The sequence below is a fragment of the Strigops habroptila genome, chromosome 8 (genome assembly GCF_004027225.2).
Source record: "Strigops habroptila isolate Jane chromosome 8, bStrHab1.2.pri, whole genome shotgun sequence".
Lineage (NCBI taxonomy): Eukaryota > Metazoa > Chordata > Aves > Psittaciformes > Psittacidae > Strigops > Strigops habroptila.
This window is the reverse complement of record NC_044284.2, coordinates 56,320,537-56,345,297: the sequence shown is the minus strand read 5'-3', so window position 1 is coordinate 56,345,297 and position 24,761 is coordinate 56,320,537. Positions and strand designations below refer to the sequence as shown.

The following is a 24,761-nucleotide window of genomic DNA, read 5'->3' as shown; positions in this document are numbered from 1 at the left end:
GATTTGATATAAGGAAGAAGTTCTTCCCTGTGAGGGTGCTGAGGCGCTGGCACAGGGTGCCCAGAGAAGCTGTGGCTGCCCCATCCCTGGCAGTGTTCAAGGTCAGGTTGGACACAAGGGCTTGGAGCAACCTGCTCTAGCGTGAGGCTGGAACTAGATGATCTTATGGTCTTTTCCAAACCAAACCATTCCATGATTCTATGATTCTATAACTTTGTTTAGTTTTTATTCCTAATAAGTGTAAATGTCAGTGTTCTGTGAGAGGTTTTTCACTGACTTTTACCCAACAAGGAGAAGGATGAGTTTTTGTGGCAGATCCTTTGTGCTTTTTTTTCTTCTTTTTCATTTTCTAACTAACTGTGTTTAAATAGCTAAGATTTGGCAGTGTGTCCCCATATAATCCCTCATGGGCTGAAATGAATTCGGAGAGAAGACTGGGAGTCGGAAGAGGAGCCTGGTTATAAGTGTTTTAAATGGAACCTGCAGAGACTTTCTCTCTATTGCACCATCTTCCTGCACTCTTGGTTGATTTCTGGGGTCACCCCTTCTGTGATGAGCCTTGAGAAACCCCAGAGTACTGCATAAACTCATCACAGACTCATATTAGCTCTCTCGGGGCTTGTCTACATGGAGGCACTCAAAAGGGTGAAAGCGGAGGAGCCAAAATTGGGATTGAGTGAGTGCCTTTCCAGGAGGCTGCTAAGAAGAAGTTTCCCTGCACAAAGTCTTGGTTTATTTTTCATGCTGCAGTGTGGGTCTGGGTTTGTGCTGTGGGGTTTAGGTTTATGTTTTCCAGTGCAATCCAAAATGGCTCCTGCTTAATAGCAAGTTGCACAGCGAGATGACCCCCTTTTCCGTAGATATCTGTGCAGTAACATGATTGGCTGCTTCCCATGGCAAAGACAAGTAAGCAGCTCAAACTAATTAAAAATTATCATTAGATCAGAGCTGGAGGCTGCTGCTCATTTAAAAGAGAAGGAATCGAGTGCTTTATTGTTAAGGGATTTCAAGCAAACTAAAGAGAAGTAAAAATATGAGGGGGACTCCTGGCTCTCCTGGGAAATGAGTTTGCCTGAAACTGTGGTATCCTGTATGGAGGAGTGATTAGCAGGGGCAAAGAGTGGGAAGGTGAGTTAGGGACTGCAGGAGGAGTGGAGGAGGGAAGGAATGAATTGCTTCTGGCAGAGCAGTCTAATTACCTTTGGGAAGGAGGGAGGCTTAAAAGATAGAGCTGGCTTAGTGAAGATAAAATAGGTTGGGCCTCTCTGAAAAAATGGAATGCTACCAAACTATGCTGTTCTGTTGCTGGCTATGTGACACCTCTGCAAGGATGGTGGGAAAGGATCAGCCCCTCAGGATAAACAGAACAAAAATCTGCTGTTTTGTCATAGAAAAACTACGAAGCGGCCAAATATAAGGTCAGATTTATAGAATCATAGAATGATTTGGGTTGGAAAGGACCTTAAGATCATCTAGTTCCAACCCCCCTGCCATGGGCAGGGACGTCTCATGCTAGACCATGTCACCCAAGGCTCTGTCCAGCCTGGCGTTGAACACTGCCAGGACTCCTGGGACGCACAGCTAGCTCCGCTCCAGTTTCAGCATGTCAGCCACAGAGCGCTTTAGAGGCTTTAAGTTCATCCCAGTGCTCCTGCTTAAGCTTCCACTCACTTGATCCCTCTGTCATTGAAGTTAGCGTTTGTCTGGTACTTGCTGTCTGTCATTGCAGCTGCTGTTTCCTGCCTTAGGTATCACTTAATCCTGCTGAGTTCAAATACTAGCCCACAGAGCCTTGCCTTCCTCCTGTATCTTCCTGATGTGGTGCATTTCTGTTTCTCTTTAGCAATTGTTTCCATGTTGCTATGCAATTTCAGTCTCCATGAACAAGTTTTCCTGTTCAAGCAAAGGTGACTTGATGCTTCCATCTGTTTGACTTTCAAACCATGATTTCTTAGGGTGTTACTAAAACTCTGCAGCAAAAGAGCATCTTATTTGTCTGCTCCCTGGTCTAGTGGAAAGCGTCCCTGCCCATGGCAGGGGGTTGGAACTAGATGATCTTTAAGGTCCCTTCCAACCCAAACCATTCTATGATTGTTGTTACGTATTTTATAAGAGGTTGTAAATCTAGCATGAAGTGTGTATTTGTTTCTACGGTTTTCTCTATAGGGACAATATCCGTAAGATGTGTAATTGATTGTAACTCCCCTGACAGGTTACAGCTGAAGGAGAATAAGCTTTTTTTTGTCCCTAAACTTCAGAAATTATTCACTTCAGCTTTTCAGTAAGTCTGGATCTTATGATTTTAAAACACTTGTAAAGCCTTAACAAGAAACTTAGTTGTCACATGAAGTTAAGGAGTAGTAAAATAGAATGGTGCTATAAATGACCTAGTCTGAATTCTTGCTTTGTGTGTAAGCTTGGTCATTTGTCTTTTAACCAGTCTTGAGATGCTGATGTTGTCATTAATAGTACTTGTTTTTATACTTAATATATGATATTGTATTTCAGCATAGCTGGTGGAAGATAATAAACTTTTTTGACCTCCTGTAGGGCCACACAAATCAAGACTTACTCCTGGGACAATGCACAAGTGATCCTGGTGGGAAACAAATGTGACATGGAGGATGAGAGAATTGTTCCTGTGGAGAAGGGGAAAAATCTGGCGGATCAGCTAGGTACGTGCCACAGCTTTTCTTTCTACTCTTTTCCCTTTGCTTCTTTATACTGTGTATGATAAAATGTTCTTCCAGAATCAATACTTTAATGATGGTATCACAACTAAGAAACATAATATATTCTAAGTCCATAGGTTACTTGCTTAGTGCTGAATACTGCCTTCTTGTAGTGTTGCTCTAGCTATAAAGCCAGTTTCTAAGGATGTAAGGAAGCCAAAGCTTGTCTGGAGTGAACAGCTTTTATTAGCTCAGCAGAATTAAAAGAGAAAAAGGTTTCCTAAATACAATTCTGCCTCCAGGTCTCCAAGTACCACATAGGCATTTTCAGAATGCAAGCATTGAGTTTTGTAGAATAAATTCATTAATTTTTGCAACTAAACAATGAAAAAAGAAGTGTATACATCAGAACTGAGTAAATGTATACATCAGAGTTGAGTAAAATGTACCATGCTTCTCTATCCAGGTAGGAAAAAGATATTACGTTACTGATGTGGGATAGAGAAAGCAAAGCAGTTCCATTTGCAATGAAAATTTTAGAATGAACAGCAAAAGAAATTCATCTTATTTATCATTTTTGCTATATATTATAGAATATATGATCTTGTAAATACAGAATATGGGCTTCTGTGTTAAGATTTAACTGTACTGTCGTCTTCTACTAAATATTCATAGTGGCAAGTAAATCCAGTTAAATTTAATTCATCTACAGCCAAGACCCTCACAGTGGGTGTACTGTAAATATTTGTTTAGCTTGTAAGAGTAGAGATTCTTACCAGACCCAAAGGAATCACCATCATCTCCAATTTATAAAATCCTATGTTGTCTTCAGTTCCTGAGCAGTAATTGGAGGGTGCAGAATATGTTGTTAAACTGGGGGTACTGGAGTTCCAGTACACACTGCATCCATGGTTGAAGTTTAGTGTCTGATCTTGGTCAAATTGCCAGTTATGATTAAATCTTAGATAATTAATATTTATTAGTTGGGGGGGTTGTTATTGTTGTTTTGATTTGTTTGGTTTGGGATTTGGTTGTTGATTTGGGTTTTTTTTAATGAAGGGAACCTATAGAAACCCTGCTCATAGATGAATATAAAGTATGGCTTTATGATAGGAACCTGTGTGATATAAAGGAAGATGGACACTGTTCCAAAGAGTTAGGAGCAATCAGGTTATTCTTTCGTGTTTCACATGCAAAAAAAAGAAGCATGTCTGCAAAGACCTGCAGGATTAGAGCCTTCAAGTGTAAATTCTACACATGCTAAGCAGAAGGAGGTTCTATTTATGACCAAATATCAAACTAAACCCTCTAATTTTCCATTATTAATATTATTGTAATAATAGTTCTTTACATGTAGGACTAGCAAAGCAAACAAAGACATGGTTAGTTTGCGAAATCCATTATGGGCTCTTTTTGACACATCAGGATTTAATTTGCTTTTGAAAACGTGAATTTGAATAAATTCTGTTCCTGCCTTGCAGACTCTCAAAACTATTGTTAATGCCATGTGTGCCCATGTATTTTGCAAGAGAGAGTAATCACACTGTTAGTGGTTGAAAATTTGTCCAGAACAATGTAACAGCAAATAGAGAGTTTTACCAGAACTCCCACTACTATTTGGAGTGCTAATGTTTTTTATCCCCCCAAAATCTGTTTAAATACAAACTTGGCATCTAGAGTCTGAATCCCTTACGTGTGGGACACCTCAGAACGGGCACGAGCACAGTTACCATAGCAACCGACTCCATCACTAGGAAACTGTTCTGCTGAAGAATCCCCAGTTCTGCTCCTGACCTGTCCTCGTGCTTGTCCAGCTCACCCTGGAGACACATACCCCAGTGCAGAGCAAAACAAAACCTGGCTGTGCCTCTGGAAAGTCTTGTCTCAGTCCTCCCATTTGTAGCCTCCCAAAATACTAAATGTTCTTTTTAAAAGGGCTGTAAAATGTGTATCAGTCAGTTTTTCCTTACACTAACTGTGCTAATGTGTACAGCATTATCTGAAATGACTTTGTGTGGTAGGTGGGAGGAATCTCTTTAATTGACTATTGACTTAAAGCTTAAACTGTTAGTTTTCATCTTACTGATTTACACAAAGGTTATCCGTCAGTGTGTTTATCTGTTTGTATAGTGACATTAACATCATTGAAATGATTTCCTAATCAGATTAATAAATTGTTATTGGCCTGAACACGAATTAAACAGAACAGATTCAGCCACAGCAGAAGCTAAACCAATGTTGTACTGACAAATACCTAAGTTCAGGTCTCTGATTCCCCGTGCTTTTAATCATCATCAAAGACAGCAGATGGGGCAGATGGAACTATGCACTCACGAGGACACATCTCCACCATCACCTCACCCCTTGTCCCATGATGTTTAAGAAGCGTTAGAATGGGGCAGATACCTTCTTGTTATCATACATAGTGTGGCTCAGTCCCCCAGCAGTGGCAGGCTGATCAGTTAAGACGACTTAATCTTTCTCTTTCTTTGTGGCAGAATCAAAGAAAACTGGTGCAACGCACAAGATCCCCAAAATGAAGCACAGCACAATGTAGCTTATTGCAAAATAAACTCTCTGTGGTGCTTGAGCTGTTGCTGTTGGCAATACAATAACCTGGTAGAACAGAAGCAGCAGCCATTGTAAGTGATGGTTGGCCTTGGATGCCCCTGGGGTTCAAAGGATTAAGAAATGCTTCACAGTTCAGTGCATTTCTGCTGGCAGAGGCAGGGTTCAGGCTGTGAGAAGGCTGGCTCGTGTATAGCTGTGGGTGTCAAAAGGCAGCAGCAGGAGTTGCTGTCTGTGACATCCCCACATGGGTGTAACTCCAGCCTTGCTGGTTTTGGGAATTTTTTTTTAATCAGGAAGGGTCAGTGTTTGAGAATCCATATATATACAGCAGCAAGGAGCTGGCAACTGGACATTGAAGTTACTCTGTAGAAGGCACACAATGTTATTTGTAATTCAGCAGTGCTGAACAGCCTTTGTCAGGTTGGGTGCTCTGTCGTGACGTGTCGTGTGAGTACCAATCACCCTGAAGAGCTTTCCATGTAAGCAGGCAAAGAATGGGAAAAAACAAGACCAAAATCACGGAGCATTTTGCTCACAAGCGCAGAAGTTGGTCAGGAGAAGGAATATAGCCACGACCTTGCTTCTCTTTCTGGTCTCTGCTCTCGCCAGCCTGCAGTAGTGGTTCATAGAGTAAGCCTGGTCCTTGAGGGTGCATAGAGCCCAGGAAGGCCCCTCTGCATGTTACCAGTTAGTGGTGTGGCAGCAGCAGCTGCAGCCCAGGATAAGGATAAAGACCACTGACGTAAGGGGGAGAATTCAATTCCCCTGTCCTGGGTTTATTCAGATCTGTATCATCCGCAGATATATTTACCAGGGCAATGGTAAGGATCCATTTATTGACTCTTATTGATGCTAGATACATTTTAGAAGCATTTCTACTCGCTATTCTGAGACTGTGGGAATCAACTGAGCTTAAGGATTGTCTAATGTCCGAATTCTGATAAAAAAATTATTAGTATTTTAAACCCCATCTCCATTATCAGTCTCTATTGATATTTTCCCCCACTTTTTCTCACAGGATTCGACTATTTTGAAGCCAGTGCCAAAGAAAACATCAACGTAAGGCAGGTGTTTGAGCGTCTCGTGGATATAATCTGTGAGAAGATGTCGGAGAGTATAGATTCAGAGCCTTGCAGGGGCACTTCTGGAAGGAGCATGCGGCTCACAGACAACCCACCCCCTTCGCACCAGAACTGCTCGTGCTAGTGACCTTTCTTACCAAGAAACATCCTTCTTTCCTGACTACATTTTACCTTTTCATTTGTAGTGGTGCGTTATCATGTAGTGCAAAGGCAGAAGTCTCTGTTGTAGGAAACTGGTATGTTTTGTTTTAATGTGCTGGAGTGTTAATATTATATATTTCTTCATCCAATAATTTAAAAAAAATCAGAATAAATATTGTAAGTGCACCTAGTGTTAATGTTACACTGAAGAAAAAAAAGCATTGTTTAGTGTTGCAGATGTTACTTCCACAGAGAATGCTGCATTTTTAATTATAAACTCCTCTACTGCAGGAAGAGGTTTTTTTGTCAAGAACAGCAGGAAGCATAAAAACCAACCAGAAGGGACCAGATCTAAGAGAAAATGGGGAGAAAGATCTCTTATAAAACAAGAATATGCCCAGATATTTTGATATTGCTGCTATCCTCTAGGCACGGACCTCAGCTTTTCTGTACAATGGAGCTGAAAGCAGTGTGTTTCTGTCTGGCAGTCTGAGGTTCTCCAGAGAGCAAAGAGAAAAGGGCAGTGGATTTTGTGTCAAGCCTCTAAATAGAGGACAAGCACATGGAGGAATCAAAGCTGCCAGGCTGGGAGGAGAAGGGCTTGTGCTCTTGGCTGGTGCTGGGTGAAGGAGCAAGAGCCCTTCCAGGGGCTGCCCTTGCCTGCACACTGCCCCACAGCCACCAGTAAGGGCTTGGGTGCTGCTGTGCTTGGCACCTTGCTGTCCCTTAACATCTAGAAGCCCAAGAGCTGGCTGTCCTGCAGCTTCTGCCCTGTATCCTCTAGTTTTACCTCTCCAGGTCTGGATCTACTCTGATCAACTTGCTTGGTGGTGGGTTTTGTTGCAGGATGAAGGGAAGGAGGAATTGGCTGCTGCGTGCTGAGTTGGAGGCAGAATCTGCCATGCAAGACTTGGAACAGCACTGTCTCAGAAAGATAAAAATATCAGGAGCCAAAATGATTGTTGGCAAATATTAGTGCTCATATTATTAGATTTTCTTTCTGCATTTTGTTGTTTTTTCTTAAGTTTTGTGCTAGATGGGTGCATGTGTGAGAATAGTTTTTCTGGTTTCAGATTCAACCAAAAAAAGAAAGAAGATTGATTAATAAAACATAACTGCAGATGAAAAATGGCAAAGCTGTCGTGTTAGGGTTATCACACAGACATCTTGTTGCATCATTCTTTGAGGGGAGGAACAATTTTTAATATTTAATATCAAAAATATTCTTGTATTTCCAACATCTCTAAAATTATAAACTTCTGCCACACACAGAGCTTGTATTTCTCTGCAGTTGCTGCAGGAACTGCTTGTGTGAACCTGTGAAGTCACATCCACCGTACGCCTTCATTTATGGTCGTGCCTTTGTGCATCCCAGCTCTACACAGTGACTGTGAATTGTGGCTGTAAATGTAAATTAAGTGGATTTGAAGAGAAATTTGCTGTCTTAAGCTGAAAATTCTGGCAAGTTTTATGGCTTTACCGTAGGGCCATGAGCTCCTCTGGCTGAGGAGGAGACTTTCTGATGTCGGGCACTGGAGTTGAGTATCTGCCCGCTGCGCTGCAGTGTGCTGGATCATGACACTAGCGAATGCTTCTGTAATTCTGTTGTGTCTTGAAGTGTAACAGTTCTAAGGAAAAAAGCACAATCTTCTGGAGAAAAATACAACTACACTGATGTAGTTTGAGCCGATTGTGCTGGAGGCTTGACCCCTTTGTGTGTTGCTTTCAGAAATCTTTACTGTGACATGATTTTGGTTGTGTGTGGGTGATCTAGTACTGAACGTGTGATTTGTGCAGCGCTAGGAATGTGGTTGTTGTATCTAAACCCCTGGAACTGCAAAATAAAGACAAATGTTGTCACCAGGCATGGCCAGAGAGCTTGTGTGCTAGCGTTAGGCAATCCTCTGTGTGTGTAGAAAGAAGGTATCTCTTTAGTGCTTTTAAAATACACCAAACCACATCGATCTTTTTTGGACAGGGTGATGATTCTTAAGCCCTGCAGTCTGGAATCACTATGCAGATTTAAAACAGAGCGCAGAGAAGGATTGTTTGGCCAATAAATGTGCAGTGCAGTGTTCTAAGTGGAGCAGGAGCAGGTTTTAGGGCAACTTTTGTGTAACTAGCAAAAACCTTGCACAGCAGGGAGTGATGATTTTGAGCCGTGGCAGGTGTAACAGAGCACCTCAGTGCTAATAATGGTGCTTCAGCTCAGCAACTCAATGGTAAAAGAAGAAGGATTCAGCAGAAATAGAGTTTGGGTTCTTTTGTTTTACTTACTGTTTTGTCCTAGCAAATAGAACTTTCCCTTTTGTACCCAATGTATAATTGTGTTTCATTGTGTTGCACACACATTCCAGGCACTTCAAGCTAGGCTGGGCAGAGCTGTTGTTTACAGGACAAGCCAGCAAGTAGCTATATGGCAGCATAGTCCAAAGAACTGGAAAATACAGGCAGAAACCTAGTATTTGGTCTAGAAATCCCGCAGTTTATTTCAAATAAGGAATCAAATCATCACAGGCAGCTGACACATCTCTCCATTAAAATACCTTTTATGTATCTCATCTTACATTTGTATTAAAAGCTGTGAATGGATACAAAGAAAGCCTTTTGCCTTAAGTGGCAAGCAGCTGATTTCAGTATCACCAGCGAGTCGATAGTAATTGTTACTTGTATTAACTTGTAAGGGGCAGAATGTGAAGCAATAATTTATTATTGAGGCAAGGGAAATAATAGACTTGCTTGCCCTGAAGACAACCCCAACATTCTTGATGCAGTCTCATACAGAACCTCCCATTTGACTGGAAGTGCCCTGGGATAGTAGTGTCGATTAAACCAGTGTGGTTACAGGATCAAAGAAGGGGTACCAGAAGGTGAAAGGAAGGAAGCTTCTTCACAACCTTTGCTCCATGGCTTGTACCATACAGCACTGAGAGCGCAGTTCTCCAGTTTAAACCACACTGGGTTAGAGATGGGTCTTGGCTTCCATCTTGTGGAGAAATAAAAGCACTAAAATATCAGGGAGACATCCAGTCTAATTTATCATCATAACGTATCTCAGATAGCCCCTTTAATTTGTATTAGCCTCTGATCCCTTACCTTTGCTTTCATAATCTGTTTTGCAGTCAACACATAAACACACACACAAAATAACTACTTCTGGTATTACAGGAATAGCAGAAAACTTAAACATGGAACAATGCCAAAAGGGATGTGATAAATACAGAGGCAGGCTTCCCAACAGCTCTCAGTGCACTACAAGAAAGAGGATTTTGGCAGCGTACGCCCTTTGGAAACACCAGCTTCAAAGAGAGCTAAGACAAGAGGACAGGCAGCACTCCTGGGGTCAAGATTTAGGATTGCTGTATGGGCACTGCAGTTCCACAGGGGGGAAAAGCACATCCACAGATGGTGAGACCTACTGAACCGCACGGACAAGGCTATTCCAAGAGCAAACGCATCCTGTTCTGTTAAAGTCATGGGTACAAACTTTAAGCGATTAAGGAAAACATGAGGGGAAGAAAAACCATTAAAACCCCGGTGCCCATGCCCTGTATCTCTCATACCAGCGGCACTGCTGGTTGAAACAAACCGGCAAACTTCAGTGTTGGAAACGCCGCCTGGAAGCTTGTTTTGCATCCAAACCAGCAGCGCGTTCTGGACCCTACGAACAGCCACATTCGCCTACACTGGCCCAGCGCGGTTGGCGACTGGCTTTTCTAGGGAGGGAGCCGATGACAGCGCTCCCGTCCCGCCGTGCCCAGCCCAGCGCGGTCCCCGCCGCTGCCGGAGCTGCTCCGGGCTGCGGAGCCACCGCGGCACCCGCCCTACGCCGGCTCGCGCGAGCTGATTGGTCCTCTGAGGGATGAGCGACAGCTGCTTCAACCAATAGTGGAAGGAAATGAGGGGAGAGGGCTGGCCTCCGCGACCGGCTGTTCCAACGCAAGACGGGGGGGGGAGGAATATAAATACCGGAGCGCGACGGCACCGAGGCGATTTCCCGGGACCTGTCTCTGTTCTCCCGCCTCCCCCTCCTCGCTGTGATGCCTCCGTCCTCCCGGCCTGGTTTTCGAACGGGGCTGCCCTTCACTCCGCCTCTCTCCCCATCTATGGTTTCCCCCCGCCCCTCCTACGCCACCGCCATTCCCTCCACCAATCAGAGCCTCTCCCTGCCCAAGCGCCGCGCTGGGATTGTTCCGTTTCCTCCTCCCGGCGCCTCGGCGGGCGCTGATTGGCGCCCAGCGGATGACGTCACTCACCGCCGCTTCCTCGCGCGGCGGAAGCTGGGCGGGGGCAGCCGGCGAGCGGCGGCGCATGCGCCTGCTTGTGGCCGCCTTCGCACGGAGGGGCCGAACGGCGGCCCGCGGCCTGGCGGGGCGCGGCCGGCCGGTGCGTGCTGTTGCCGAGCCGCTGTGGTGCTGCGCGGCCGCCGCCGCCGCCGCCATGCCCGGCAGGAACAAGACGACGTCTAACTACAGCTGCCCGGAGCTGGCGGTGGGGCAGCAGGCCGGAGAGGGCAGCCGCGACGCCAGAGGCCGCTCGCCTCTCGGGGAAGAGGAGGGCCGAGGGCACATCGGTCCCGGCGCCAACGTCGGTGACTCCGACATCGTCAAGTCCCCCAGCGACCCCAAGCAGTACCGGTAAGGGCCGGCGGCGCCGAGCTTCACCCCACACACCCCGCGGGCCATAGGCCCGGGAAGGCTGAACGGGGGCTGGGGCCGGGGTGGGCTGGGGCCTGACACCGAAAACCGGCCCGGGAAGGCTGAACGGGGGCTGGGGCCGGGGTGGGCTGGGGCCTGACACCGAAAACCGGCCCCGGCAGGAGGCGGTGCGGGGCTGGGCGCAGCCTGCCCCGTGTCCCCAGCGCCGCGGGCACTCCCGCACGGCTGCAGCCTCCGGTGCTTGGGGTCGGGCTTGTCTTGAACGGGGGCATGAGGGGCCCCTCCGTGGAGAACGGGGCTGGGGGTGCCCCGGTGTGTTTCCGCTGCGGGTGCCTGTGTTGTGTGCGGTAACGGGGCTGGGGCTTGCGTGGATAGGGAGAATCCATACCTGAGCCTCCCGTGGTGCTGTGTGGTCGGACATCCACCGAGCTGTTACTTTGTAGCCCAGCTCCGCTCCAAAAGCGCTAAGTCGAAGCGTGAAATGCGGCTGGAAGTGTAACAGAGCAGATACCAACTTCTGTTACTCTTCCCATTTTAGACGAGCTTCCGAGTTTTAACACAAACATGTGTGAGCTGAGACAGAAGTTGCTTGTACACTGCCGTTTTGCTTGTGTTTTCATTTGTGTGTTTCTGAATAATTAAAGTCCTAATGAAGATCACCTTCCTCAGCCTCTGTGGCCTTAAAGTGAGATTCTGCTGAGAACACCAGCGGAGGGTGAGCTGTTTGAGTGCTGTGAGGCAGTCATTCTTGAAGGGACGCTGTTATAACTTCTTTCTGTTAGCAGATCGTTCAGCCTTTATTAGACATGTTTATCTTTACTTTTCATGGTGTTTAATCCGTGCAGCCGGTGGAGAATCGGCCTAAGCCTGGAACTGAATTTTGGATTTGCAGTGACACTGGTTGGCAGTGAAATTCCCTGCTGGCTGCGTGGACAGGACTGTGCCCATTGGCTTAGGGAGAAACTTACTCCTTCCCTTCTTGCCCTATTTCCTTGGTGCTTCCTCTGGGTCTCTGCCTGCCTCTCCTGATGGCATTTTTACTCATGCAGCATTGCAGGAGGCTTGTTTTCCTGCAAAGTTCAGAGTTACAGATGCAATCACATTAGGAAACTTCTGCCTTTACTGCCCGAACCAGCACAGTGATGAAGCTTGGGGACACCCATTGAAAACTGTCACTGGCAATTTGGAGGCTCAGGAATCTCCTCTGCGTGTAGAGAATTGAAGAGTGTGTTTGGTTATAGCATAAGGTAAACTAATACCAAAATCCTCCAGAAGATTTATTCCTACTGTCCGTTCTTAACACATTTTTTGCAGTTGGAAGAGAAATGTCACATCTTTTCAAGCTGATTTCCATGTGCAGGAAGGGAGCCTTGCACAGAACAGACACAAACATTACCCTTAGGAAGGAGAACTTGAGTGTGGCTGAAAGTAAAGCATCCCTATGTCCATGGGCTGTATTCCAGACCCCTGGAGTAAATGTAATGGCAGTTGATTTAATGATCCATGTACCCTTTCTCCTCTGTTCGTGCATCAGTGACTGCAGACCAGTCGCAGTGAGCTCAATGTTCTCGTCTGGTGACATCAGTCTTGATTTAGTGGAAAATGTTGTATTTTGTCTTCTCAAATACTGTGATCCTAAATCCAGAAGAGTTCTGACAGAGGCTGCAGAATGTATTTTCAAAAGTGAGCTTGTTGGCATAAAAAATATGTAGTCATGAAAGTTGGTTTGTTCATTAGAGCAATGAGTAGGTATTTATCCTTACCAAAATGTATGTTTTATTTAAGTTCATCCATATATGGAATTTCATGGGCTTGTATTTGCTTGTTTTGGATAATATGGGAAATGAAAACACTTCTTTAAGTGTTTACCATGCATTGATCTGTATTTCAATGTTTGTTATTTAACTGCTTAAGAATTATCATTGATATAAGAAAAAACTTTGGGTGAGAACAATCCGGTTTAAACTTATCCAGGATGTTTAAACAGTATTTTTAAGAATTTGGATTTTATTTTATATTTAAACCTTACTTGTATCAATGCCTGTATAGTCCTTCAAAAGAGCAATTGGACTATGCTTGCTGCTGTTTCTAGATCACATTATTGCATTTTTTGTCCTGTATTTTGCATACTAGTTGATACTTATGTATTGATTACACTTGTCCTTTTCCATTGGACTGAAACATGGAAAAAGTAAAGAACACCTATGTCAGTTGGTGCCTCTGCTCAGTATAACCTAAACTGTTCTAGATTGTCCTGAAGTGAAACCTTATAACCTTCAACAGCGGCTTAGCTCAGTGTTGCCTTGCTGCTGGGTGCTTGCTGTCCTAGTACGTAACACCCACAGCCTGAAGATGAGTAATGTGAAATGGGTGTCATCAGCTCCATTAGTTTAATAGAGGTACGTGGAAAGGATCAACAGGAGCTACTGGATACACCTGGCTGAACAGCTTTATGGCAAATTGTTCTTCTGGAGGAACAGCACTGTTCTGTTCTCTGCTCGCCATGACTGTTGATCGCTATTTCATTTATAGCCATGAAAACCTGAAGTAGAAAGTTATGTGCAAAGGTGAAGAAGATAGTGGTTGTGCTGGAAAACATGCTGTGGAATGTTGATTTGTCATCGTCTGGGGCTTTTGCTCTGAGCTACCCAGTGGCTGAAAGGCCCAGATGTGCACTATATCTGTTTTTAAGACCTTTGTGCATTCAGAAGTGCCACAGTTTCATAACGTGACACACATATGTGATACAAACAGGCTTTCAGAAGCTATGGATGAATAACTTTGTACCCAGATGTTAACATGGATCTAGTACTATCTATTCTTCGTGCAGTTAGTCATAGCATATCCGTGAGTTATACACTACGTGCTGTAGTTTGAACAAGCAAAAATGTGCTTGTGATTGAACAAAGCTGTACTGCTCAGCAGCCCTGCAGCAAGCAAAATGGGTGTGTGAATGGTTATGAAACCCTGCTCAGAAAAGGTGCTACCAGTTCCCATTGCACGAGAGGTCACAATTCGTAAACTTAACTATTAAACCTTTGTTCTTTAGCTTTTTTTCATAGACTTGGTAGTCTAGGAAATCTGTTTTTCTCTTTTTCTCAGAACTGCTTAACTCTTGTCACGATGCCCTCTTTATCCCTTTCCTCCAAATATGTCCCCATGAAATTCAGTTGGGGGAAGAGTACTCTGAGTTTTTAGTTTCCAGGCCGGTTTGCAGAGCCAGGCAGGCTGCAGCTCTAGTAGAAAGCAAACCTTACACTCACTTCATAATTTATATTGGAATATTAATAAGAACACCTGCTTTTATTGCTGTCAAACACTGCCATTGCATAATGATAAGCATGAATGAAGCACATGCGAAATTTCTTGTGAGAAACTTTGGGAATCAGGGATCTGGAAAACACACAAAGTGCTTTCATTTTTCTTTTGGGTACTTGCCATGTAACTCGAGCTGGAAATAGCTTTGAAAGTTCTGCTACACAATTACAGCAGTGGCCACATTGCAGAGTTCTGACCTGGCATAAAGTTGGGGGTTGGAGTAGCTGACCTTTAAAGGTCCCTCCCAATCCAAACTTTTCTATGATTCTATGCTCCGTAACTCAGATTTTTTGGGAGCATGGGATGTGACCATGGGTTTGTGTCACACAAAGCCTGTTTTTTTTTTTTTGCTGGATCAGTTACCACCTGTCCATTTCACACCAGTTCTTAGGTCGGAACAAGTCCTTTCTGGATCCAGCGTTCCTTCCTTTCTTCCTCTGGTGCAAGCTCCCAGGAGGGGTGTTCTGGCTCATCTGACAAACTGTGACTGACTGTGCCAGATCTGATGGAAAACAAACAGTGCTGAGAGTTATTGTAGTGCAGAGCACTGGTGCGTGCAGTCCTCTGTCTGACACATTGTAGGCTGCTGCTGGACAGAGGGCTGGTGGGGTTTTTAATATCTAGGCGTGCACACACTTGTATAAAAGATTCTACATGCACACAGAGAGAACTCTGTGTATATTGTGTCTTGATAGTAACCCAAGCAACCTGCTGTGACTTACTCTGTTAAGCCTGCAGAGGAAATCTTTTCTTTCTAACACATCTACTACGTCTGTGGACCCCATTTCGTAGAAAGCATTGATAAAATCAAATAAAATGGAGTCTCTGGGGCCTATTTAGGGGAAAAGGCTAAGATCTTTATTCTGCCAAGAGCCTGATGGCATAAGAGGCTATTGAAGTTTGGGTTTGACAATTCTGGGTACGTGAAGTTTTCTCTGAGTGGTACTAGCTTAAATATTTCACAGGGAGTGAAATAAAAGCCCAAATCAGTGTCCCTGACCTTATGGGAAGGAGGGCTTCTGCTGCTACCTTGAACTGCTTCTTTCTTCTATCCGTTGAACAGCAAGGAGTGTTTTTCCTTTGTGCTTTCACACTGCTCAGCTTCAAAGCTACATTAGATTTTCATTAGGGAACCTCAGTTGAAGAGCGCAGAACTATTATGGGAAATACAGAGATTTTTTGCGATTCTGAAAAGTCAGATTTGGGAAATAAGCACATTAATTGCAAATAATTATTCTTTCAGGTATATCAAACTGCAAAATGGCTTATCTGCACTTTTGGTTTCTGATTTGAATTGCTTGGATGGTGCCTCAGCTGCTTTATCTTCAGAGGAGGAAGAGGAGGAAGATGACGACAATAGTGAATCTGAAGAGGAAGGCGATGAAGATGATGACTCTGGAGCTGAGATTGAAGATGGAAGAGAAGGGTTTGATGATGAGGACTGTGATGAGGGGGATGAAAGTGAGGATGATGATGGAGAAAATGAAGATTTCAATGATGCTGATGACAGCGAATTAGAAGAGCTGGCTGAAAAGGAAGAGACAAGAAAGAGAGGCTGTACAGAAAAGCAGGTATGTACTTAAAGCTGTAGGGTGAAAGAAGATATAGTGAGCTTTCATATAGTTTGAAACCTTGACATTAAGCATTCAGAGTAGACCTCCTTTTTATTGTGCCTGTCCTGATTGATTTGTGTGATATTTCTGCCATTTTCCTGAAGTGTTTCTTGAAGCAAAGCAGCTTTTACTGAGAATGTTGTATTTCTTCTAGTCTGCAGCAGCCCTCTGCATTGCTGTTGGCAGCTTCTCTGATCCCGAAGATCTGCCTGGGTTAGCACACTTCCTGGAACACAGTATGTATCTGCTCCTGTTTCACCTTCTTCAGCTTCAATGCAAAATGAATGCCATGTAGCTCTGAATTTCTGTAGTATTTTAGTATTATTTTCTATTTCAGCTACCCCAGAATTTATTTGCATTAGTTAAACACATTCGTGAAATATACTGACTTAGTAAGGAACTTGTAATGTGGGAGAAGGTGTCTCATACCCTTTGGCAGGCTATGCATGAACGTGTATTAACATTCTTATCCATTAAATGGGAGGGAAGCATGTTACCTATGGCTGTATAAACTAGGTTGGAGCTACAGTCCTTTGTCTCTTTAGTAAAGGATGATGAATTAGTAATACAGGAGCAGAAACCACATGAAGTTTCTGACCAGATGCATCTCAAAATACTTCTCTTGACTGAGGCTAAGCATTCCTAGAAAGGCACTGTTATTTCTAGTCTGCTAAAGGCAGATTGCACAGCCTGTTGCTATTTAGTGCTCATCTTCTGCATGTCATGTGGGCTGTGGGTCAGCTGTAGATAACACTGCCCTGAGGAGGGGTTGCTATGGCTGCAATTGGGAATAACAGATTAATGTCATCTTGGTAATTTTGCTGATTTTTGTTCCAGTGGTTTTTATGGGCAGTTTGAAGTACCCAGATGAGAATGGGTTTGATGCGTTTCTGAAGAAACATGGGGGCAGTGGCAATGCTTCGACTGACTGCGAGCGGACAGTCTTCCAGTTTGATGTGCAGAGGAAGTACTTCAAAGAAGCACTCGATAGGTAACTTCATATAAGTGGTGATTAGGTGTTAATAAATGTTTGTATGTGCTTCAGGTGCTTGGGCGTAGCTGTTCGGTTCTTCATTTTGGGATGATTAAGGCTGTTGCTGAACTTCCATAGGTACCTGCACTACAACTGTGGTTATTGAGTATAAGGAAATACTATTTCCCTTTGGGTATGTTGCTGCTTTTTTGAAATAGTGCTGGCGTAGCCACTGTGGTTACGTAGGATCCATGTATAAGTCTTAATCATAGAGTCAGAGAATGGTTTGTGTTGGAAGGGACCTTAAAGCTCATCGAGTTCCAACCCCCTGCCACGGGCAGGGACACCTTCCACTAGAGCAGGTTGCTCCAAGCCCCTGTGTCCAACCTGGCCTTGAACACTGCCAGGGATGGGGCAGCCACAGCTTCTCTGGGAAAAGTCTGTGCCAGCACCTCAGCACCCTCACAGGGGAGAACTTCCTTATACCTAACCCGAACCTCCCCTCTGTCAGCTTAAAGCCATCCCCCCTTGTCTGGTCACTACTGGCCCTTGTAAAAAGCCCCTCTCCAGGTTTCTTGTTGGCCCCTTTGACTACTGGAAGGCTGTTCTAAGGTCTCCCCTGCACCTTCTCTTCTCTAGGCTGAATGCATGTAGCTTCTTCATCATTTTAACACCCTTAAGCTAGTAGCATTGATGATAGGAGAAATCTTATGCAATGTGACAACTGTTCAGAGGGGAAGTGCTCCCAGAATCCCAGTGACTCATCCTTTGAAATATCTGTCCTGATAGACTTAGTGTTCTTTCCTAAATTTCTTTTTGGTTCCAAGTCTAATCCCTCAGGGTGGCTGGGAGGGCAGCCTGGTAAGTTATGATACAACATGTGCCTCAAAAGGATACTTTAACCCAGTCGAGGTTGTTCACTGAAGTATGTATCTTTTGCCAGAAAGTGTTTAACTTGCTCTTTTGTGCTGCAGGATATGCTGGGACAACAGAGCTCCTGCATGGTTTCCTTCAGTGAGATGAAATCACTCATGGGTGCACAGCAGCTGAGTATTCTCAGTGCTGTAAAACACCTCAGGAGGAGAGTAGGCTCCACTGCAAACTCTATTTGATCAAAATACATTCCTGTGATGACACCAAGAACAAGTGTTGGCACATTTTTACAAAGTATTGCCTAAATTTTACTCTACTGGGCCACATTCAGCTTTCATTTGCAGAACAGTCCAGCTTTTTTAGATGTTTGGAAGTGTGAAAGAATCATAAATACCATTGCAATCTGTCACAACAGATCACTTACTGGAGGGTAAACACAGAAATTGGGAGTTCTGTAGAACAGCGTCTCACACAAAGATAAATGGGTGCTGCTGCTGCTTTCAGCTCATTCAAGCACTTGTGGATCTAAAGAAACTGAAAGACACCACCTTTCAGTAATCTTAACTTCGTGGGTCCTGTAGCTGTAGAACTCTGTCAGCAGTGTATTACTGTTAACCTTTTGCTTCGACCACTTCACTGCATCATTAAAAAGAACTCCATTAATAGAGTATTAGATTCTCTGGCAGCCTTCTGCAGAGCCACCGTTCACTGCAGATCTGTCCTTTTCCATTGCCTCGCTCTCTATGGGTACAGGAGAGATGTATCTGGATGACAACTCTGACTTTTACAGTAGATAATAAAATTGTAATGGATACGAAAACTTACGTTTCATGGCATAAATCAACAATTTGTTGCCTGGAGTTAGGAAGAAACTTCCCTATGATCATATTGTTCCTAATGAACAACCAAGGATTTCCTCCGAAGCATTTGATACTGGTCCCTGTTAGAGCCAGGAACCAGACTAGGTGGATCACTTGTCTGATCTGGGATGATCATTCTTATGTCAAGGATGCCAAGGCAGATAATCCTGCACCTGTTAGTGTCATATCGTGCTGTATCCAATCAATTCATCCCCACTCCATGAAGCAGGGAAGGCCAGCCCTTTGCTTTTTTGATGGTATCACAAAACAGGCTTTTGTCTTTCCTGAAGATAATGCAGTCGAGAATAATGTAATTTGTAGTAAAACAAGCAGCTTTATAAACCAGTAGATGTTGGGGTTAATTGCTGTTTTTTAATCCTAGCTTAATAGACACCAAAGAAAAGTACATAAATTTTTCTGTTTCATAGGTGGGCACAATTCTTTATTCACCCGCTAATGATCAGGGATGCAATAGACCGAGAAGTCGAGGCTGTAGACAGTGGTAAGTAGGAGTGATTTGCCCTCTGTGGTTACCCACCTTCTTAAAGAAATAAGACCTATTTTGTAACACTGGTTATTGGTTTCCATTTTGGACTACTCTTCTGAGCACTTCAGTCAAGTTCAGCTAACTCGACAGAGACATTAAACTCTTCAATTGAAGTTTCAAGGGTATCAATGGCTGTTATAGGAGAAAGACTGAAGGTAGTGCCATCACTGCCAAAGTTTGTCATCTCATTTCTTGAATCAGAGATTAGTAATTTTAAGTGGTTTGGCAGTAACTGGTAGGGCAATTGCCTGAGCATGTGGATGCTCGTCAGTGAACAAAATGCCCATAGCTACAGCATAGCCTCAGTGCTCTCTCCAGTCCTGTGTGGAGTAAATACTGTAAGTTGAGGTGATTGTACCTGTCTCCTTATTCTCACTCCTTAACTACAAAGTTGCTTCACAAAAGGAAGTTGAACGAGGCGTAGGAGTGGAGTGTTCCCTTGATTTTCTAATATGTAATGGATACTTCCAGATTGCCTGTAAAACTTCACTGTTTTAGAAAAAACCTGTTATCGGCAGATATACCAACTGGGTCAAATATTGATTCTGCATCTGCCTTCTGGCAAGGAAAAATGGGCAATTCAGTCTGTGAGTTTAGGTAAGTGTCAGTATAGACAAGGACCTGTCTTTGAGTTAAGGTGTGGTTCTTCAACAGCTTAAGCCACTTTATGCCTTCACTTGCACTGCCTTCATCATGCAGTCACTCCTTCCCTACTATTGACTCTGTAGTAATGCCCTGCCAAGTAAATTACGTCAGCTTGATGAACTGGCTGCAAAATAGCCCAGCCAAAAGAATTAGTGTACATTAGTAATGTTTTTTATTACCAGCAAAAACAGGAACAGGAAAATGCAGTTTAAAAGGTGAATTCCTGATTTTGGCAGAATCCCACATTTAGATCAAACTGATTTTAAAACTGTCTTGCTCAGCTTTCAGTTTCTTACTTCATTATTAAGCTAGAAGTTGTTCTGTGTGATATATGGGAGAAGCAGGTTTGTAGTTGTTCTCTGTCCCTTTCTGCAGGGCTTGACCCTGTAGAACATTGATGGCCTTGTGTTCCCATTAGATTTAACAGACTGAAAGCATTCAGACAGGACAGGTTGGGGCTTTACGTGCTTCCCCTCCTTATCTCTTTCTTCTCAGCAATGAGCTACGTTTTTCCTTTTCTCTTGACTTAGTACTGCAAGTCCTATTTCTTATCCTATTTCATTGCCTCATCATACATTAAAACAAATTCCAGGCCGCATCTGTGTGGTGTCTTCTTTTCAGATCAGTTGGGGTTTTTGCTTTATTCTGTGGGAACATGACCTCAAATTTTGATGCACGCCACTGCAAATTCTTTAAATTAACAGAGTATCAGCTAGCAAAACCCTCTGATGCAAACAGAAAGGAGATGTTATTTGGGAGTCTTGCCAGGCCTGGACATCCTATGAAGAAATTTTTCTGGGGTAAGTTCTATATTTATGTTATAAAATGACAATACTTAAAACTTTTAACCACTAGAAAGTGGTTAGCTGCACTAAAGTGAGCTATTTTATCACAGGAAACACTAGCCTTGCCCAGAAATATCAGACCAATTACTCATTTTACAGTAAAATGTTTGGGAATAAAAGCAGCTGTCTGCTTCTTAAGATACTTTTCATTCTGGTACTGCTTTTTGGTGATGTTGAGGCTAGGTCGCCCTAGGCATATAATCATGTAACTTCCTGTTAATGTAGAGGTGGTGTTCTCTGAGTCATCTCTGTTTTGCTTAAGCTTGTTTTTTGCTATTAAAATTTCTCGGAAAAAGAAAGTATTTCTGGATTTGTGCCTAAGGAGGCTTTTCAAAGTGAATAATTCACCATCGGGCTTGCAGATGTAGACCTTAACAGCCATGTGAATGGAGCAGTAGGGAAATTTGTCCTTCCTTTCATGGACAATAGAGTCCTAGCTCCTTTGCCCTCGTGGTGCTGGTGAGCATGTAAATTGCAGTCTGATGTGTAATAGAGTTAGTCAGCTTTGAAAGGGAGGTAATTTTTGTGAAGTTCTATAGCAACCTATTCTGAACATCATATTTTCCTCTCTTTTTCCCTCCCCTGTTCTGCAAGTTCTGTTGGTGAGGGAATAGCTGGCAACAGGCAGTGAGCTGTGCAGAGCACAGCATGGGTGGTCTGATAATGCATGAGGACTCTCTACTTCCTTGTCATAGAAATATCAACTGCCCTTACAATAGGAACTAGAAATTGGAAGATATTAAATTAATATTCCATTAACTTCAAATTTCTATTACATTTTACCATGACTAGACTCAGTACCAGGGGAGGAAAAGAGATTCTCAGTATGTCTGGTCTTGATGTAACCAGCGTCCAAATAACTAACCACCTTTTACTGTTCACAGGTAACGCAGATACACTCAAACATGAGCCTAAAATGAATAATATTGATACCTACGCCAGACTGAGGGACTTCTGGCAGCGCCATTACTCTGCTCAATATATGACTTTAGTTGTCCAATCTAAAGGTAACATCAGTTGTTCCTTAAAAACAGGCTTATTGCTGCTGGTGGTGTTGTGCCTTTGGCACCAGCTCAGCTGTAGCCCAAGCTGTTTTAGTGGATTGTCCAGTCCTGCAGGAGGTATTTATATGTAGATTTTAGCCTATTTTCTAAACGAAACAAGACTTGAGCAAATTGTGCTGTGCTACTGTCATCCTGCCACTTCTTGAGAAACTTTTCATTGAAACTGTTGAATAGATTCCAGATTAACACAAAAGGTAAAATCCCAAAGATATATTTAAAAAAGAATCTTGTAGGAATGTGGAGTCAGACTGTTTAAATGACTTAATGCTGCTGGTTTCTGCCATCCACAGAAAATGATGGGGAGACTGAGAATGGGGCTCCCAGTTGTCTTGTTCTGTTCGGGTCTCTTTCCAAAGAGGTCTTAAAACACATTTCTGTGGGAAGACTAAAGATTTTAAGTTTTCACCATAGTCTGAATTCTATGCACATGGTATTGAGTTTCATTTCAGCAAATGACTTCAGACCTATGGGTTGTTTCTGCTGAGAATAAGAGACTTTGCTTAGAAGGTAAGCATGTAGTAGAGACCTGTGCTGAAAATGAATAGTTGTGGGTATTCAAGTTAGGTTTGTGTTTAGGGGTTTTGTTGAATGCTAAAACTGGTTGTAGTTCCCATCTGTAAAATGGTGGTGGATAATAATGGAGGTGGTAATTCTTCTGCACTTTTATTTTCTGTCTAGACTGTAAACTACTTAGGGCATGGAATGCTTCTTTAATAGTCATTTACAGAGTGATGGATTGAAATTAATGCTTTCTGGTTTTCTCTCCTTATTAGAAACACTGGATACACTGGAAAAGTGGGTGACGGAAATCTTCTCGGAGATCCCAAATAAGTAAGATTATTTTGATGAATAAATCCATTAAAAATACAATTATCTGTCTTAAAATGATGGCATTAAAAAAAAAAAAATCCCTTACTGGAGAAACTAAGGAAATTAACATTTGTTAATTAACAGCCTTATCCAGGAAAGAAAAGGCAGCTTTGGGAATGAGAGTGGCATTAATTGTTTCAGGAAGACTGTTTCTGCTTAACAGTGATTTAGCCTGCAAGCTGTACAGTGCTAATTTGCAGTAGTGTTTACTTACCATGTGCTGATACCTTGATTTTCTGATAAGTCATTCAATCTTAGATTATCATTTTACATTGCTTATCTTTTCTTTGTGTCAAAATTAATTAGCAGCAAAACAAATTAACACCATATCTTGAGTTTAAATGTCATCCTTCGGGTGGCTTTTCAATAATTCACTCCCATGTGCTAAAAAGGGGGTTCTGCAAAACCCTCACTAGCTTGAAAAGCATTTTATTTCCCCTTTCATTTTCTACTTTTGCAAGATGTTTGTTTCTGTGGTGCATGGAAATGTGCTTGTGAAAGTGTAATGCCATTCAGAGACGTGTTTGTCTCTCCTGGCCCCCGACCTCCTCGCTGCTCCTTCCCCACAAGGAAATCTGTCAGGATTCTGTGAATCCAGGGCCAGCTCAGCTTTCCTCTGCTATGAAAGCTTTTTATTGTTACTGCCTTGAACAGAAGGACAGGGAGGAGTTGATGTGGTATCTAAATCTTGGATAACTATTCCGTTGTGTGGGCAGAGTGCAAGTGAATGTCAGGTTGTCTTCCACTTTGAATCCTGAGCTCTTTGCAAAGGGCCATTTTCTGGTTGTCTGGTGCACTGCCTGTGTCACATCAGAGCTGGGGATGCTCTTGTGATTATCTCAGTGTAACCATGAATCCTTGCCAGTAACATCACACTCTCATTTTGCTTCCAAGTGGTTTACCCAAACCCAGCTTTGGCCACCTGTCTCAGCCTTTTGACACACCAGAATTTCACAAGCTTTACAGAGGTAAGTAAACCAGATCGTTTCAATGTTTCCAATACCTGGCTTCATATTTTTCTCTGGGTGATCTGGATACTTTGCAGAACAATTCTTTGTGGTTCTGAATAACTTTTAACCATTCTTTCTGCATGATATAAAATTTCTTATCTATGAATAATGTATATTTATATTCAATAAATTTATTTGTGTTCAGTTGTTCCAATCAGGAAAGTTCACTTATTGAGTATCACTTGGGCACTTCCCCCGCAGGAAGAGTATTACAGGTACGGTGGCGCTGCACTTTACTTTTACCATGTTTATGTTATGAATAATGTATTGACTTTCACAACAAACCGAAGAATCTCATTTGGTTTTGTTACAGATACTTTGGTTCAGCTAGGAGAGCGTTTTTTAAATGAATTAAACTGATGCAGATATGGTTCCTTTTATAAACTGAGTGGAATTGGTGCACAGCTGATTGAATGTCATTCCCCACTGACTCAGATCAGTTCTGAACTCCCACATTTTTACCTTGTTCTCCTAACGCTGCCTGAAAATGCAAAACTTGCCGTGAAGAAACAGACAGTGTATATTTGAATCATTTGTCTAGTGATTTGAGTTCTCCCTGTGAAATGTGTTACCTCCTGGCATTTAATCACCCTCATCTTTTCTTTTAGGGTAAAGCCTCTTCATTATATTTCCTGGTTAGTGGGACATGAAGGCAAAGGCAGCGTTCTTTCTTTCCTTAGGAAAAAGTAGGTATCTTTTGAAGCATAAATATTAAATGCTTTGCTGTCATTAAAATAAAAGCAAATTCAATTTTGTGTGTATATATTTTCTCTATAAAAGCAGGCCAAGTCTTTTTATATCAGTGTTTTGTAGTGATATTATTTAAATTGATGACAGACCCAAGTCAAAAATAAGTGGGTTTTGGTCTGTGACCCATGGATCAGCAGTAGCTGTGACTGATCTTTAAGAGCTCTCCAAAAGCTAACTTTGCTTTTTCACTGTTTCTCTTACATTCTGTATCCTGAGTTTCATATCTCTATGCTGGAAAAGCTTTGTATAAACAGTAAATGGATCAAAAG

At 43.0% G+C, this 24,761-nt stretch overlaps 2 protein-coding genes across 3 annotated transcripts in view; both read left to right on the top strand.

The window, feature by feature from the left end:
• The window catches only part of RAB3B (RAB3B, member RAS oncogene family), a 59,617-nt gene extending 51,286 nt beyond the window's left edge, over nt 1-8,331 (top strand). For both annotated transcript variants that reach the window (XM_030496011.1, XM_030496010.1), the window contains 2 exons: nt 2,551-2,675; nt 6,262-8,331. In XM_030496011.1, the coding sequence (XP_030351871.1) occupies nt 2,551-2,675; nt 6,262-6,449 (313 nt within the window). In that variant the 3' untranslated portion in view covers nt 6,450-8,331. The remainder of the gene's footprint in view (nt 1-2,550; nt 2,676-6,261) is intronic.
• Nucleotides 8,332-10,726: 2,395 nt separating this feature from the next.
• Nucleotides 10,727-24,761, top strand: part of NRDC (nardilysin convertase) — a 28,275-nt gene continuing 14,240 nt past the window's right edge. Inside the window, exons 1-11 of the mRNA XM_030495400.2 lie at nt 10,727-11,103; nt 15,686-16,013; nt 16,210-16,291; nt 16,893-17,046; nt 19,190-19,263; nt 20,658-20,753; nt 21,683-21,805; nt 22,636-22,693; nt 23,627-23,700; nt 23,888-23,957; nt 24,351-24,428. Of these exons, the coding sequence (XP_030351260.1) occupies nt 10,778-11,103; nt 15,686-16,013; nt 16,210-16,291; nt 16,893-17,046; nt 19,190-19,263; nt 20,658-20,753; nt 21,683-21,805; nt 22,636-22,693; nt 23,627-23,700; nt 23,888-23,957; nt 24,351-24,428 (1,463 nt within the window). The 5' untranslated portion in view covers nt 10,727-10,777. The remainder of the gene's footprint in view (nt 11,104-15,685; nt 16,014-16,209; nt 16,292-16,892; nt 17,047-19,189; nt 19,264-20,657; nt 20,754-21,682; nt 21,806-22,635; nt 22,694-23,626; nt 23,701-23,887; nt 23,958-24,350; nt 24,429-24,761) is intronic.